At 45.7% G+C, this 17,214-nt stretch overlaps 1 protein-coding gene and 1 long non-coding RNA gene across 9 annotated transcripts; both read left to right on the top strand.

The window, feature by feature from the left end:
- Positions 1 to 1,002: 1,002 nt before the first annotated feature.
- KLF4 (KLF transcription factor 4) lies at positions 1,003 to 5,741 on the top strand. Of its 2 annotated transcripts, XM_055579242.1 has the most exons (5): positions 1,018 to 1,542; positions 1,651 to 1,771; positions 2,445 to 3,438; positions 3,538 to 3,702; positions 4,658 to 5,741. In XM_055579242.1, the coding sequence occupies exons 1-5, from the start codon at positions 1,538 to 1,540 to the stop codon at positions 4,831 to 4,833; spliced, it is 1,461 nt and encodes a 486-aa protein (XP_055435217.1). In that variant the 5' UTR covers positions 1,018 to 1,537; the 3' UTR covers positions 4,834 to 5,741. The 2 variants fall into 2 exon arrangements, with proteins under 2 accessions (XP_055435216.1, XP_055435217.1); XM_055579241.1 differs by having other exon boundaries at positions 1,003 to 1,542; positions 2,445 to 3,702.
- A 5,927-nt stretch (positions 5,742 to 11,668) lies between these two features.
- Positions 11,669 to 17,214, top strand: LOC129650607 (uncharacterized). Of its 7 annotated transcripts, none has more exons than XR_008713870.1 (6): positions 11,669 to 12,098; positions 12,578 to 12,731; positions 13,741 to 13,783; positions 13,877 to 13,999; positions 14,144 to 14,278; positions 17,078 to 17,214. It is a non-coding gene; the product is annotated as an uncharacterized LOC129650607 (long non-coding RNA). The 7 variants fall into 7 exon arrangements; XR_008713868.1 differs by having other exon boundaries at positions 13,717 to 13,783; XR_008713872.1 differs by lacking the exon at positions 12,578 to 12,731 and having other exon boundaries at positions 13,717 to 13,783.

The following is a 17,214-nucleotide window of genomic DNA, read 5'->3' as shown; positions in this document are numbered from 1 at the left end:
ACTTCACCTCTTTATGACTCAGTTTTCTCATCCATAAAGTGGAGAGTTGCGTGCTTTGCAAAGTGCTTTGAGATTCCCGGTTGAAAGGTGTCCCCGCGCCTCATGCCCCTCCCTTCTCTCCCCACCTCACATAGCGAAATTTCTTTCAGTCCCTTCCTCGCTCCTTCAGCTATCAAAACCGTAGCTCCATTTCCCATCCCGGCCTCTTTCCGTCCCTTTCAGAAGGAGAACACCCCTCCCGCTTTCTCCGTCTCCGGGTCCTCGCCACGCAGTTGAGGGCGCCCACCTCCCTTCTACTCCCAACCCCCACCCGGGCAGACGAGCCCAAGAAGGACCATGCGAGGCCAGGCCAAATGCCCGCACTGGCGCTCGGGGACTAGAGCAGGGCTCCTGCGTGCGTATGACGGACCCGAGCTGGATGAGTCACGCGGATAATCGCGCTCTTCTCCAGCGCGCAGACTGCGCGGCAAGCGCGCACAGGAGCGGGGGTGGGGTCGCGCTACCGTCCCCCTCTCCCCTACCGACCCCTCCTGGCCGCGAGCTTCGAACTCAAGGAGCGGCCCGTGGCGACGCCGACTGTCCCGGTCGCCCGGCGACCGGACCTGCGCCCTGTACCCAAATCCCCGCGCCCGGCCCGCTGCCGCCGCCGCCGCCGCCGGCGTCAGCGCGGCTCCTGCCCGCCAGCTGCCGGGCTGGCGTCACGGCCCACCGGGCCCCGCCTGCGCCCCTCCCTCCTCCCCGCCCCCACGTGCGCTGAGTTTGTTTATTTAGCTGCCATGGCAACGCGCGGGGGGGCCGCTGGAGGGAGGGGAGAAGAAAGGGAGGGGCGGGGCCTGGCGGCGGGCCCCTGCGCGCAGCGGGTAGGAGGCGGGGGGGAGGGCGGGAGCGAAGAAGTTATAAGTAAGGAGCGCGCGGCGGCCGCCGGCAGTTCCCCGGCCTGAGAGAGCGAGCGCGGCTGTGGGCGCGCGGGGAGCAGAGGCGGTGGCGGGCGGCGGCGGCACCGGGAGCCGCCAAGTGCCCCTCCCCGCCCCTCCGGCCCCCCACCCACCCACCCACCCGCCCGCGGCCAGCGCCCATGGCCGCGCGCGCCCCGCGCAGCCCCCGGGACTCCGCGCCTCGCGCCGCCGCCCAGTCCGCAGATCCGCGCCACCGCATCCAGTCTCACCTGGCGGCGCCGCCCGCCTGCCACCCCGGCCACAGCCCCAGCGCTCACGGCGATAGCCGCGGCGACCGCGACAGCGGTGGGGGACGCTGCTGAGTCGAAGAGAGCGCAGCCTGGCCACCGGACCTACTTAATTCGCCTTGCTGATTGTCTATTTTTACGAGTTTACAACTTTTCTAAGAACTTTTGTATACAAAGGAACTTTTTTTTTTAAGGCATCTCCCTTTTATATTTAATCCAAAGAAGAAGGATCTCGGGCAATTTGGGGTTTTGGGTTTTGGCTTCGTTTCTAAGTTTTTTTCCTCTTCGTTGGCTTTGGGGTTCGGGTACCCCTACTGCATCGGACTCCCGAGGACCTTTTGGGCCCCCACATTAATGAGGTAGGTGCGGCACGGGGTGCAGGGTGGGGTGAGGGCGGATGGGACGCGCCAGAGCGGCGGTCGAGAGTGGCCCCTGACTTCTGCCTCTGCTCCCTACCCGGTCCGAAGGCAGCCACCTGGCGAGTCTGACATGGCTGTCAGCGACGCGCTGCTCCCGTCCTTCTCCACGTTCGCGTCCGGCCCGGCGGGAAGGGAGAAGACACTGCGTCCAGCAGGTGCCCCGAATAACGTGAGTGTCGGCCCGGGCCTTTGGGGCCCTCCGGTGGGCTTCTGTGGGTGGGATGGGGACGGGCGGAGCCCTGGGGTCACCGAGCACCACTAGACGGGCAGGAGTGGCCCCGCACGGGCTCCTCCGCAGGCTACCCGGGATGGCTTCCGCGCCCTTGGCTCAGCTGTACATGCGTGTGGTCCCGACGCGGTGGAACCGCCGGGGGCGCACGCCGGGTCCGCACACGTCCCGGAGCGCGCGAGCGGCAGGGCGGGCGCGCGGGCCACCGGGCGGGAGGTGTCTGTGTCCCCAGACACTGGCTGGGCCAGAGTGAGCTTGGCGCGTAGGCGTCCCCGTGGCGAGGGCGCACCAAGAGAACCTCGGTGTCCCAATTTCGGGGGCGGCGGGAGCGTCCCCGGATCCGGCGGGGGAGGGACCCAGGCTGGCGAGCCTCGGCGCTCGCTCACACGCAATCGGGCAGACACAACCTAACATCCTCCATATATCCACGCACCGCCTTTCCCCAGACCCGGGTGTGGGCCATGATTGCAGCACTGGCACCCACAGACCCCGGGGCCCTTCCTGCCCATCCGGTCCCCGTGTCTAGGCGGTGTAGGCGCGGCGGGCCCACCACTAACATCGAGTGGCAGTTAGGGACAACACTGACTGTCTCTCTCGCGTCCTGTCCCCACAGCGCTGGCGGGAGGAGCTCTCCCACATGAAGCGACTTCCCCCGGTGCTTCCCGGCCGCCCCTACGACCTGGCGGCGGCGACCGTGGCCACCGACCTGGAGAGTGGAGGAGTCGGCGCGGCTTGCGGCAGCAGCAACCCGGCTCTCCTGCCGCGGAGGGAGACGGAGGAGTTCAATGATCTCCTGGACCTGGACTTTATCCTCTCCAACTCGCTGTCCCATCAGGAGTCCGTGGCCGCCACAGTGACCTCGTCGGCATCAGCCTCATCCTCGTCCTCCCCGTCGAGCAGCGGTCCAGCCAGTGCGCCCTCCACCTGCAGCTTCAGCTATCCAATCCGGGCCGGGGGCGACCCGGGCGTGGCGGCGCCGGGCGGTGCGGGCGGCGGCCTCCTGTACGGCCGGGAGTCTGCACCGCCTCCGACGGCTCCCTTCAACCTGGCGGACATCAACGATGTGAGCCCCTCCGGCGGCTTCGTGGCCGAGCTCCTGCGGCCCGAATTGGACCCAGTGTACATTCCGCCGCAGCAGCCGCAGCCGCCAGGTGGCGGGCTGATGGGCAAGTTCGTGTTGAAGGCGTCGCTGAGTGCCCCTGGCAGCGAGTACGGCAGCCCGTCGGTCATCAGTGTTAGCAAAGGCAGCCCGGACGGCAGCCACCCGGTGGTGGTGGCGCCCTACAGCGGCGGGCCGCCACGCATGTGCCCCAAGATCAAGCAGGAGGCTGTCTCCTCGTGCACCGTCGGTCGGCCCCTAGAGGCCCACTTGGGCACTGGACCTCCTCTCAGCAATGGCCACCGGCCGCCTGCTCACGACTTTCCCTTGGGGCGGCAGCTCCCCAGCAGGACTACCCCGACCCTGGGTGCCGAGGAACTGCTGAGCAGCCGGGACTGTCATCCTGCCCTGCCGCTCCCCCCGGGCTTCCATCCCCACCCCGGGCCCAACTACCCTCCCTTCCTGCCCGACCAGATGCAGCCGCAGGTCCCACCGCTCCATTACCAAGGTCAGTCCCGGGGATTCATAGCTGGGGCTGGGGAGCCCTGCGTGTGCCCGCCGTCCGGGGCACACAGGATGACGCTGACCCCACCTTCTTCACCCCTAGAGCTCATGCCACCCGGTTCCTGCATGCCGGAGGAGCCCAAACCAAAGAGGGGAAGGCGGTCGTGGCCCCGGAAAAGGACGGCCACTCACACTTGTGATTATGCAGGCTGCGGCAAAACCTACACGAAGAGTTCTCATCTCAAGGCACACCTGCGCACCCACACAGGTAGGAGGACGGGAAGCCGTGGAGGTGGGGGGAGCGGCTGGTGTCCAGCCTCAACACTCCTCAGGGCCTCCCTTGGGATGTGGGGTGCAGTCTATCTCCTCCATCTCCTGGATCACAGGAGAGAACAGCAAACTGGCGCCTACTATTTTGCCCAGGAGCCTTTTGCTGGGCGGATGGTATCAGTGCTTGAAAGTGCAGTTTTGTTAGGCCTTTGAAAGGCAGGGAGATTCCAGGCTGCAGGTGGGCCTCTTCTAGCTTGAGCAAAGTATTGCCCTTGTAATCAAGAAATTATGCCTTGCTGTGCAAAGTCATGATAAGTTTTTTAAGCAGTTCTGTATTCTCCACTATTTTTATTGGTTGTTCCCTTCCCGGGGTTCACCCCTCCCCCTCTCTAGTCCTAACAATTAGGTTTTATTTAAATCTCAAGGACTTCATGGTTAGGCTTGCTGAGATTCTGATTTAAGATTGTCACCACAGAGAATCTGTGTAAGTAGGCACAGAAGGTCACTGAAGTATAGCTTTCATTAATAATATTGGTACAGGAAAAGTAGTAGTCTCCTGTCACTTTTTAGAACCAGTTGTAGTGGGATAGGATATTATTGCTTGGTTTGGGTTAGGAGAGACACCAACAGTCATAATTTCTAAATTCATTTCTTGCCCCATCTTTGCTCAAAAGAATGAAAACGTTAGTCCAGCAGAAGTATAGTTTTAAGTGGTTTTTGTGTTTTCTGCGATTATCTAATTTCTCTTAAAAAAAAAGAGCAAAAAAAAAAAACAAAACCCCGTAAAATTCCTGTTTATGATCTGAAATGTAATACAGCCTTGAAAAGGTATAAAGACATTTCCTGGATCCTTTCGGAATGGAGTACTTGAGTTGGTTTGATGTCTGGCCTCCAAGTTCTTAAAATTTCATCCTTCAGGAATAGCTTCCAACAAGTTTATTTTCCTTTTCTAGGTGAGAAACCTTACCACTGTGACTGGGATGGTTGTGGGTGGAAGTTTGCCCGCTCAGATGAACTGACCAGGCACTACCGCAAACACACCGGGCACCGCCCCTTCCAGTGCCAGAAGTGCGACCGGGCATTCTCGAGGTCGGACCACCTCGCCTTACACATGAAGAGGCACTTTTAAACCCCCAAACAGTGGATGTGGCCCACACTGCCAGAAGAGAATTCAGTATTTTTTACCTTTCACACTCTCTTCCCGGTGAGGGGAGGAACCCAGCTGGAAAGCACTACAATCATGGTCAAGTTCCCAACAAGTCAACTTGTGAATGGATAATCAGGAGACACAAGGAAACCAAAAGACAAACTCAAGAAAAAAAAAAAAAATGGGGTCTGTGACTGGATCTTCTATCATTCCAATTCTAAATCCAACTTGAATATATATATTCCTGGACTTACAAAACGCCAAGGGGGTGACTGGAAGTCGTGGATATCAGGGTATAAATTAGATCTGAGAGTTGGGGGGGAGGGAAGACCAGAACCCCTTGAGAATTGTTTTGATGCAATATAAGCCTAAAGATCACCTTGTATTCTGTTTGCCTTCTAAAAGCCATTTTGACGATCTTAGAAGAAGAGGAAGAAATTCAGGTACAGAAAATGGTGTTTAATAGCCTAAACGATGGTGCTTGGTAAGTCTTGGTTCTAAAGGTACCAAATGAGGCCAAAGTTCTCAAACTGCTGCATACTTTGACAAGGAAAATCTATTTTTGTCTTCCGATCTACATTTATGACCTAAGTCAGGTAAATACACCTGGTTTACTTTAATCTTTTTATGCAGACAGTCTGTTATGCACTGTGGTTTCAGATGTGCAATAATTTGTACAATGGTTTATTCCCAAGTATGCCTTAAGCAGAACAAATGTTTTTTTCTATATAGTTCCTTGCCTTAATAAATATGTAATATAAATTTAAGCAAACTTCTATTTTGTATATTTGTAAACTACAAAGTAAAAAAATGAACATTTTGTGGAGTTTGTATTTTGCATACTCAAGGTGAGAATTAAGTTTTAAATAAACCTATAATATTTTATCTGAGCATTGTTTTTGTTTTGCGTTGTTTTTCCCCGGGAAAAGCACATAACAGAAATTTCAGTTTAAACCCAGTGGGTAAGGCACAGGAAAAGCACCCCCAAAAAACCGACTTTATCTCAACAGATTAAAAGAAGACTTTTAAAAGACTACTTAGCTTTACAATGAGTACTGTCTAATGTTGTGGGGTGAAAGCTCTGAGGATTTATGATCATAGAATTAAACTTACCTAGTTCAGGTTTCTCTTTCAAATGTTCATTAAAAGATACAGGAAAGCAGTTTCCCCACCTGACTGAACTTCAGGTAGAAACAGCTCAGTGATTCAGTTGGCTCAGTTTACTATGAGTAGTCATTAAACATACATGTTTCAGTTTCACATTTTTGAAGATCTTTATGGTTTGGTCTTTAAAATCAAATGAAAATGTAAAAGTCTCTCCCAGGCCAGGCCTTGCACTCGGAACAATCTGTATAACAAAAGAACCTCCCCACAGCGGACGATATCAAGAACAGTTCCACAGTGCCCTCATGAGGATTAAAGGATTCACTTAGGTTTTGTGTGTAACAGATATATTACTTTTAGAGCACCAAAAGAGGGTAGAACCAAAGTTTCTAGCAAATTTTTAAAACTTCATCAGTCCTCAGATAAGCCAGCCCCATCGTTTCAGTCCATTGAAACAAAAGAGGCAAAAATGACTCAGTCACAAAACCAAGGGTAATGTAAATTTGAGTACGTTTTAAACCATGTTTTTGTAAGTTGGTAACGTATTTCTTGAATTATTAAAGCTTAAAGCTTTTTTTACGGTGGATACCCAAGAATCTGAAGTTCGTTTGTGGCTGTCACAGAATGGAAAAAAGCATTTGTGACTCCTGTTGACATTATGTATTTGTAATGGTGATGTGGGTGACTAATTAACATTGTCAAGCGGACAGAAGCTGACTGGCATTTTCTTTAGACTGCTTATTACCTGTCCATTATAGCTGGTGTTCAGAGGTGTGTTGGCACTGTGGGTACATTTTATAAATGGAATGAAAAACAGAAATTCGTAAGAGGCTCATGGTGGATCAACACAAAGTATTTTCCTTGGCTTTTAAGAGTCCAGCATGGCTGGAAAACGTGGCATGTGTCTTAGCTTAAAAGAAAACAGGTGCATCAATAGGATGGAATTTTATGTGGCCAAGAACATATTCAAAGCATATTTAATGACATGGAAAAATGCTCACGGTATGTTAAGTGGAAAAAGCAGGATATAAGACTATAAACAGAATGATTCCAATTGTGTAAGTTCAAATGTGTGCATTGAAGGAGAAGAAACAAAATTAAGAGTAAAGATCGGAGGGAAACATCAAGATACTAATACTGGTTTTCTTGGGTTAAATTTTTTAGTTTCCAGCTATTCCAAAATAAGTACCTATTTTAAATGGAGAAACTTTTTAAAAAAGGGTATAGGTGCAACTATTTAGGCTTTATTTTTAAAAGAGCAATTTAAGTTATTTAAACAGAAAGTCTACATTCTGTTACCCTTTTCTTTGTATTAAATTATGGTTCCTGCTCTTGGAATCCACCTTTCTCTTATACAGAGGTTTCTGGCACGTAGTTTGTGTATAAAAAGTGTTTGTCAAAAGCTTGTTTTACCATTTTCCTGTTTACTAAGAGCCTATCATCTCAGGTAGAAGAAACACCATAAAATACCAAGACGTATTAAATGTGTTTAAATTTTCTTATGTCAAAGGCAGGAAATATTGCATTAACTTTTTCTAACCTGAAGAAGAAAGCTTCAGTATCTAAAGTGAGATTTTCTGAAAATGTAACAGGACAAAAGTATTCAAGATGCACGAATAGCTAAACTATTGACTTTAGTACCTCTCAGTTCTGAGCTCCTGGGTGCGCTGTCATCACTGCATTACAGAGCCGTTTATACTGTATAATAAAGAGTACCCAATAATTGAGATGCCTGCTTATTACATTTTCCTCATGACATTTAATTTTATATGTCCTAGATTTTAACTTGTGTGTGTGTGTGCGCGCACACACACAGGATTAACAATAGTGTTTCCTACACATCAACAGACTTTTCAGTCTCTTCCCTTCCAACAAAATGCCTCTTCCAGCAAAATTATTCTTTGAATCTGAGAACCTGTTTGACTCCTACAATCTTGTTTGGGTTTGTTAAAACAGGAAACCTCACCATCTCAAGCAGGACAATCGGGGATTAATCCTTTCTTTTAAAAACTGTCCCCGGTTTTTAGAAATCAGCAAAGTTGTTTCAGATTTGGAGAGTCACAATTTTTGCATATAATTTTTTTTACATATAAGGAAGTTGAAGGGAGACAGTCTTTAAGCCATGGAAGCAAGTCTGCAGGGAAAATATTAAGCATTGGTGGGACCCATTGTACTTTGATCTATGGGAATATCTAAATTTAGCAGCCTATGTAGCCACCTGTTCTATTATATGTTCTGGCTTCTGAAGCTCCATTCAGCATAATACCACACACGCAAGTGAATTCATGGTCCTTATTCTCTTTCTCCCCACCTTCACCTTTCTCCCTGTCTTGTAAAACACACAGACGCCATCCAGACCTACCCAAACCTTTTTTGTGTGTTTATCATTTTGTCCTTGTACTTATTATTATATATTAGCCTTTTACGTGTTTTATTTACTCGTCTTTCCTAAGCACATTTTACACACTATTGTAAAGTGACATGTTTTTACAGCACTAAGCTGAAACTATTTCTGCTTCTTAAAAGTTGTTTAGGAAACTCACTCACTGTTCACATGCAGAGCACTCAGTAATATTTCATACAAAACTACCAAGAATGCTCTACATAACGAATGCTGTGGAATATATCACGGAATGTTCTATATTCCATGAAAATGCAAAGATAGTACTGTTCGAATCGGAATGCTTTTGATTGCATTTGATTGTATAATATCTTTTTTCCCCCCACATTAAGTGAAACTAAAACACAAGTTGAGAACAGACACCCTTTGGAAAGCTTTAACTTAGACCAAAAAAATTAATTTTAAGTAAATTTCTCACCATCTCCTAAAAAAACTAATAAATTCTTAAATCCTTCTGAAGTACCTAGGGATTCAAAGCCCTGGTCACAGTCAAAATGCAAAGGAAACCATCTGCCAAAATGTTAGCATAAACACATAAAATCTTTCAGGCTGCCCTCTCGGCTACCATAGGCAGCTGACTTAGTTGCGGGGGAGGTAGGGCATGGTGTAGGAATATCAGTCAAGTTGCTTCTCTGGAAACACAAACATCCGGAGCCCATCTTTCTAATTGTTTTCCCCGATGCCTGTGCTATAATATCACTTTTTCGAATTGTTTCAGTCTTCTCAACACCCTAAATGAGTCAGCATGTTGCAACGCGTCCTCCCAAATGTCATTCGCCACTTGTTCTTAAAGGAAAAGGAGGAAATAAATAGAATTCTAATTTAGTAACAACGACAGGAAATAAATTCACACTTCTAGAATCCCTCTGACATTTGGGTATGCCTACTAGTACATTTCTCATTGATACAACACAATAATTATTATGTTCCAGAGTATGAGGGCCATTTGCCATCCTTTTTTGTTTCTTTCCACGTGTATGTTACATGTTATCATCGAAACAGAAAAAGAAAGGAGAAACAGCTGTTTATGGAGAGACAGATCAATAGATGGGTGGATGAAGCTGCAGGTAGAGATGGGACAATTATCTAAAATCAAATAGGGAAAAGAGTCAAGGATGTCCAGTCCAAGGTATCTGAGGCTGAGAGGTTGAGTGGGGTTACAACACCTGTCTCAGCTATAATATTTGCATCTGTACTCTCGGGTACTCGATCAACATATTACTAAATGGTGACCAGATTATCAAGGCACAAAGCAAATGCACTCACACTCTCTACCTGCATTGTTGTTGTTGTTTAGTCACTAAATCATGTCCAACTCTTTGCAGCTTCATGGACTGTTACCCACTGGCTTCCTCTGTCCATGGGATTTCTCAGGCAAGAATACTGGAGTGGGTTGCCATTTCCCTCTCCAGGGGGATTGAACTTGCATCTCCTGCACTGGCAGGTGGATTCTTTACCACTGAGCCACCAGGGAAGTCCAACTCTATCTGCATGACCTCTTAAAAAAGCTAAAATGGATAAGCCACTTTACAGGGAAGTTGAAGGAACTCTAGATACACTTGCTGAAAGCCAACAAGAAGCGTGAATTTGTGAAAACCATAAGCAGAGTCTCTTTGTCATGACACACGGAAGGAATTTTTCAGTAAAGACAAGCATACCCCTTTTCTGATCCTGGTCACTTTTGTTGATAGTCACCTCTTGTTTCTGCACAACTGTCTGAGTTGTCTGAAGCATGTACATGCTCTATCACCTCAAATAATCCTCAGAACAAAAGGTAGGGGTGGGATTTCCCTCTCTCATCCCCATTTTATGGACGAAGAAACCAAGGTTTCCTTTACAGGTTAGTGTTTTGTTTTTGTTTCTCATCTTGCTGACATGCTCAAAGCGTTTCTCTTCTAATGCTTTTGTCCTCCATCTGCTGGGCTGGTAGGGCTACAGGCAAAATGGATACACCCCAATTCAGAAGGATTTACTAACATCCAGTTTCTTCCAGTAAACCTGTTTAGGAGTCAAAAGCCCCAGACTTTTTGTCTCCCAGTTAACATGAGACTGCCTTTGTCAAGGTAGACAAGATGGGGAAGTTTCCTGCAGAAGTTTCTGGAGCTGATCACTCTGCCATGAATATGATTTACACTTTTAGTGTGAGGTGGAAGAACAGCACCTGTGTCTGTCTCAGCACACAGCTTTCCTGGTCAAACAGATCTGGTCAAGCCCCTTCTCTACTCATTACCTTCCCAATGTCCCTAGGATCTAGTGGGTAAAGATTTAAATTGTGGCCCCCCACTATTTGTCAAGCTTCATCTCCTTAAGTGTCCAATCACATTGTAAGTGTGCCAGCCAGGCAAAACTACTCTGGACACCTCAGTGCATGATGTTTCAGCCTTTGAGCCTCTGCTGGCAGATGCTGGCCTCTGCTGCTTCTCAAAAGACCCATATTCCCCTGACAAGCACTCATATATCCTTCATAGGTAATTCTTAAAAAGCCCTCCCACCCCTTCAGTCTAGATCTTTCCTTAAAATCATTTCCTTATAGGTCACAAAATTTTATACATACCACAATATAAAATAGATAACCAACAAGACCCTCTCTATATCATTCTTTATTTCTATCTTATAAAAACCTGTAATGGAAAAGAATCTATAAAAAGAAAAAATTATATATGTGTGTATATATATATATATATTTGAGTCATGAGTCATTTGTTGTATATCTGAAACTAACACAGCATTGTAAATTATCTATATTTCAATAAAAACTTAAAAAAAAAAAAAGATTTTATGGGCTTGGCTCCCCCAGCAGACATGAGCTCCTGAAGGGCACTGGAAGCTTTCCTTATGTGCCCTTGAATATACCTGTAGTTACTGGATTTCATTGAATACAACTAATCATTTATTGATTATTTAGCCTCCAATCCTGGCATTTCTTTTTAAAGGACTCCTCCTTGCTGGGTGTTTTTGAGTATTGATTCTGTAAAGAATGTTGTTCATGGCTGGATGGGAGAGGGGTGGTGTTGATGTGTATTAGGGGAAGCAGATGGGTTCAGGTGACCCACTGGAAGTAGTTAGGAGACTATTGGGCATGGCCTTCAGGAAGCCAGAATTTGGGGAAAGGAAGTATTTTTTTCTTCCCTTGGGATACCCATTGTGCCTCCTCTCAAGGGTGAAAATATAAGTAAGTGAACTGTGAACATACGACAAACAAACACTTGAAAAGCTTTAAGAAGCTACTTTCCATTCTAGGATCCTGGATGGGCCAGTCTGCCCAAATAAGGGAGGATCACCTATTCTTCAAGTTTGTTGTTCTTCAAGCTTGAGACTCTCCTTGCTGCCTGGATGACAGTAATTTTCTTAGTTCTGAACATGTCTAAACTGTTCTAGAAAACTGACTCTAGAAAACAGTGCATAGAATTGACAAATGTTCCTCCCTGCCTTTGAGGCATTGTTACTACCTCTCGGAGGAATTAAAAACAGACTGTAAGCATTGAAAGCTATAAAACTACACAGGCGGTCTGAGCACCAAAGGGTCTTCAAGACCCTTCAACTCAAGGAGAGAACTGAGGCCAGGATAAAAGACTTGAACTTGCCCAAGGTCACATCAAGTGGGGATCTGAACACTGTTGAGGACCTAGGTCTCACTGAAAAAGCCAAGAGCTGATGGCTCCAGCCTGAGAACCCAAGGCGACAGTAGAGGAGGATGCAGATTTTTTTTTTTTTTACAATACATACATCATTTTTTTAAAAGGTAAGTTCTAAATTCAATGTGATGTGCTCTGATGTCCCAAAATTGTTTCATTATTCTCTGTTGTGCTTCTATAGTATTGTGTTACCAGCTAAGATGGGGACTATTCACTCACCACCATGCTCCTCACTGGAGAACATAGGAACCATTTCCTAAAAGTATAAAAATATAATTCTGACTTGTTCTGCTTTCTGTTTCCATGCAACTTCATTCAAACATACATAATCTGTTCAAAACCTACCTTACCAGCAACTGTGCAAAAAGGGATGGAACCAAAAATGAATCAGTACATATAAATGTGCATGTCTACAGATATTTTTTCCTAATGCAATTGCTCTATCCACACTGTAACCCAGTAAAAATTGTTTACCTTCCTTGGAAAAGTGATTGGATAGTTAGTTCTTTGAGAGACTTAACAACGTTGACTGCAACCACATGAGCCATTTTTTCCCTACAATTTTCTTGATTGCTTATTATTTTAGATACCTCCAACTTGTTTATCAGGCACATGTTAAAGCATGTTGAAACGCGTTATTCAGGTTCAGCATGAAGGATTTGGCATTATTCAACAAAATATCATAAACTTCTGTTGAAATGAATGATTCCAGCAACATGGAGCTTCATCTGCAAATCCAGGTACCTTCTGTCTCTAAAGTTTGGAGACTGTATATCTAGACCAGGGGAACAACCTGATTTTGCTCTAAGCACAATTAATTTTATGATTATGCAGCATAACTGACTTCATAGGCTCTTTTGGTGCCTGGTGCCAAAGCTTGTAGAAACAGGGGAGGCTTTGCCTAAGGGATTCTTTGCATTAAAGACTTTGTTAGGCAAAGCCAGCCTGGCATGGGAGTCTGATTTGCAATTTGTGTCTTTGTAAAAGGATTAGAAGATCCCTATTGTTTAATGTTTGGATCTCAATTTGCATTTGGAAGCACATGACCTCTTCTAGGTTTAGAGTTTTTTATTTTCATTTTCTTGTTCTGATATACAATCAATACTGCCTGTGAAAAAACTGATAATACAGCACAGCCAAATGTTTGCACTGATTAAGTCAGATCAGTTTTCTCTATGAATGGTGGAGTCTACTCAGGCTCCAGCAATACTGAGCCAGTGATCTATTTAGCAACTGACAAATAACTCATAGGAATAGGTACGCACACATTTTCATTTATTATTTCCTTAATTAGAATGTGTGGCACTCTGGGCTTTTTTTTTTCAATCTTTCTAAAGCACTACAGATGGCTGATGAGGCAGTAAATCTACAAAAAGAACAGAAAGGAAAAAAATAAATCTTCTGACTACCTCAGGACCTATTTGAACACTTCCGTCCAATGTCCTCCTTTATAAAGAAAGGTTTGAGAAAAATTATTGTAGGTTTGCGATAACAAAATTCTCAGCTGTACGTGATATTTAACTACCTGTCCTTTGGTAAACAATTTTTAACTAACATTTGCTTTGACAATGTTCCCAGATTGGCCACACAGAACTTGGAACAGAAATTGCATGAGGAGGAACAATTTCTTAGATGCTAGGTTTAAGACACATGGTTTATTTGTTTGTTTGTTTTCTTTTTAACTCTTTGGTTTCTCCATCCTTGGTCTTTGCCATTGACCACAAGAAAACATTTCTTGCATGTATGGAGGAAGGTCCTGGGAACCTGGAGTTGCTGGTTGAGCGAGCTGGAGGTAGATGGAAAGCATTCACGTTCACGGAGTACCCATGGTATGCCAAGGACTTGGCTAGATGTTTACTGTTTTATGATTATGCCCATTTTGTAGTAGAGAAGACTAAGGCCCAGAGGAGGCAAGTGACTCACCCAAGGTCACATAGCTGTGATGGGAAGTTAGATCTACCTGATTCCTAAGCTGAGGCTTTTTCTGCCACATCACACCACCTCCCAGGTAAACTCAAGCTAACTTCATTTGGAGGTTATTCTGTTCCTCACCTCTGTGGAATGTGTTAGTTTTTAAAACTAAACGGGTTAATTTTGGTGTACAGGAAGCTATAAGGACAAGACTAACCTAATCTACTCTTCTTTCTAATAGACACAAGTAATCTTATCTGTCATTCCATTAAAAATACACCACATTCTTCTGTGCTCCAGTTTGGATAATGACTCAAGAAAAGGCAGTCCGTTTCTGCATTGCGGCACCCCCACAGCTTCTATAAAATCATCAAAAGTAAGTAAGCCATGCTTTTTTCCTGGGTATTTCATTCACTGATTCCAAAAGTACTTGACACATGTATTCAATCTGTTAGAATAAAGACTAGCATTTGACAGTTAGGCCAGTTGGAGGCTAGCCTAAGAGAGTGTCTTGTGCGGAAGATCATACACTCCAAGGCCCCCCCTGAATGGAGAATGCCCAACAGGAAGTCAGCCAAAAGGAGTGGCACGCTGGAGGGTTGTACTTTGAGCCCACATTTCTCAGCCACGTCCCATGGGAAACACTTTCACCGCCATCTTCCAAAATGCTCTGCTAACATTCTCCTAATGCTCCCAATATCTGAAGATAATCCCTTTTCCCCTAACCGGGATCTTAACCTAAAATAGATCTGGGTCTGTGCCTCGGGGCATGGACGGATGACTCATAGAGCCATTTCTGATCTCGGAAGCAGGGGAGGTTCTGCAGAGCACGGGAGCACAGTCTGGGAGCTGGTTAATACTCAAGGAACACATGGCCGTCAGAGCCAGAGGGAGTTCCAAGAAACGTGTCACCTGAAGAAGCAGAGCTCCCACCTGAAGAAGCTGAGGCCCCCAAGTTTCCACATTTAACGCTGCTGTAGAATCTCATTCCCGTCTAGGACTGTTTAGACCCTCATCCTCAGTCTACATCAGGCCATAGACTGACCTGCTCGGCAAAACCCAGAGGTCCCTGAACTTTAAGCGTACGTGGCAAATGGACAGATTTTTAATGTGAGAGTCTGATTCAGCATTAGCAGCAGCAGAAAGAAGAGTCCCTCCTCAAAAAATGTACTGATGGAACTTCCCTGGAGGTTGAGTGGTTAATATCAGGCTTCCACTGAAGGAGGCACAGGTTCCACCCCTGACTGGGGGACTAAGATTTCACATGCCGTAAGATTTCACATGCGGCACAATCTAAATAAATAAATAAACGAATAAATATTTTTCAAAAATTTTAAAAATTCTTAAAAACTTAAAACGTGCTGATTTGGCACGTTTCCTACAGTTGAGTTTGGTTTCATTTTATTTTTCTCCTTTAGCTCATTCTTATTATCTGAGTTAGGTTTGCATCCAAATCTTTCTGTCCAGCAGCACAGTGTAGGTAAAGTAAGTCCTAGGGCACCTTAGGCTTCCCGGGTGGCACAGGGGTAAAGAATCTGCCTGCCAATGCAGGAGATGCTAGGAGGGAAGAGCCTCTGGAGGAGGAAATGCCAACTCACTCCAGTATTCTTGCTTGGGAAATCTCATGGACAGAGGAGCCTGGTGGGCTACAGTCCATGAGGTCGCAAAAGAGTCAGACACAACTTAGTGACTAAACAACACAAAAACATCTATTAAGGTTTACTACATGCCCTCCTCGTACTCAGTATTTGACATGTATTTTTCTCATTTGGTCTCCTCAATAACCCTTAAGAGGCAGACATAATTATTTATCTCATTTTAAGGATGAGGGTTCTGAGGCCAAGAAAGTTTAGGGAACTTGCCTAGAATCACAAAACCAGTGAGGAGTGAAGCTGGAATTAAACTTGATTCCACCCAGTCCCAAGTTCTCAAGCCATATGCTCTTTAGATACAGAAGAATGTTCAGGAGCAGTTAACTGGAGGGGGAGACACCTATACAGTACAATCCAACTTGATAAAAATATATCTACATTAATGTGTTTTGGGATATATTTGCATTGGGAAAGTTCTAGAAGGACCACTCAAATGTCAATTCCTTGGAGCAACCTTCCCTGGCTGAGGGGAAAACCCTCCCACTCTGTCCCTGGTATTTTTTATCTTTTATTGTGCTGGATTTTTCCACAGGGCACCATTAGCTGAGGTGTGTCATATACTAGATACACGTATTGTCTAGCTCCCCTGTAGAGGAAGGGGTAACAATGCCTAACAAATTGCTTGGCATGCAGTAAATGCTTAATAAATATTTGTTGGCTGGAGCAAATGTACTAAACCCCTAATGTTGATTTTTTTCCCCCTCTCTCTTGCTGTCAAACAAAAACAATTTAGATTCTTCTTCTTCTTCTTTTTTTTTTTAATTTAGATTCTTGATCTTAGATATTTTCTTTTTTTTTTTTCATGTTTCCTCCGAAATTCTATAAGGAAAAAAGGAAAAGAACATATGTATCCCTGTGACTGATTCATGTTGATGTTTGTTAGAAAGCAACACAATATCGTAAAGCAATTATCTTTAAATTAAAAATAATTTTTTTAAAAAAACATAAAGAAGCTGCTTCCACATAAGGACAAGAACCTAGATCGGTTTACTTGAAGATGCAAAAGGATCTCCTCCATGCAGGACATACACCTTAAGAACAGAAAGTTCCTAGAAGAGGAAACCATTGGAAATCCGCTTAGGTTAACTTGCCTTGAGTCAAAAAAGGCTCATTAATGTTTCAACTGCTAATCCATTTAGTGTCCTATTCACCCTGATGACTTCTAGGAGCATCCCTCTGATGGTTTTAGAAAGATAACCCTTCCAGTCACTAGGCTCAATTGAGCAACAGGGAAGGACAATAGACTGCAGAGAAAGGGGCTGATTGAAGTGTTTGGGATGAATGGAAGACTGCCTATCAGGACAACGAGAAAATGAAAGGAACATCTGAAATGAGCTGATATGAGTTGAGCAGGTTTTATCCCAATAATAAACTCTCCTTTCTCCTCTCAAAAGGATTAGGCCTCCCGTGAACGGGAGTATCTTGTCTTCAAGTCCCATGGCCTTGATCTTCTTTTGTACTGTTCAATTCACTTTAAAACCAGCGGTGGTATTTGTTTAATTTTTCTTTTTTTCCATTCCCAGCCATGTTCTTCTGAAGGAGGACTTTTACCCCATCAGCAGCTTCAAGATCCATTGACAAGTCAGGAGCACAGTATCCCTGAATTCCGGGCAGAGGAGGGGGCTGCTTTGGCTCACTTCCTTCCTCCTTCCCCAAACAG

The sequence above is a fragment of the Bubalus kerabau genome, chromosome 4 (genome assembly GCF_029407905.1).
Source record: "Bubalus kerabau isolate K-KA32 ecotype Philippines breed swamp buffalo chromosome 4, PCC_UOA_SB_1v2, whole genome shotgun sequence".
NCBI lineage: Eukaryota > Metazoa > Chordata > Mammalia > Artiodactyla > Bovidae > Bubalus > Bubalus kerabau.
Note: the sequence above shows the minus strand (reverse complement) of the source record. Positions and strands in the feature narration are given on the sequence as shown.

What these genes read in the sequence shown, in the direction of transcription:
- KLF4 (XM_055579241.1), top strand. An exon ending in CAGCAGGTGCCCCGAATAAC is followed by an intron (nt 1,772 to 2,444) that starts GTGAGTGTCGGC and finishes CTGTCCCCACAG; the next exon opens with CGCTGGCGGGAGGAGCTCTC. An exon ending in ACACCTGCGCACCCACACAG is followed by an intron (nt 3,703 to 4,657) that starts GTAGGAGGACGG and finishes TTCCTTTTCTAG; the next exon opens with GTGAGAAACCTTACCACTGT.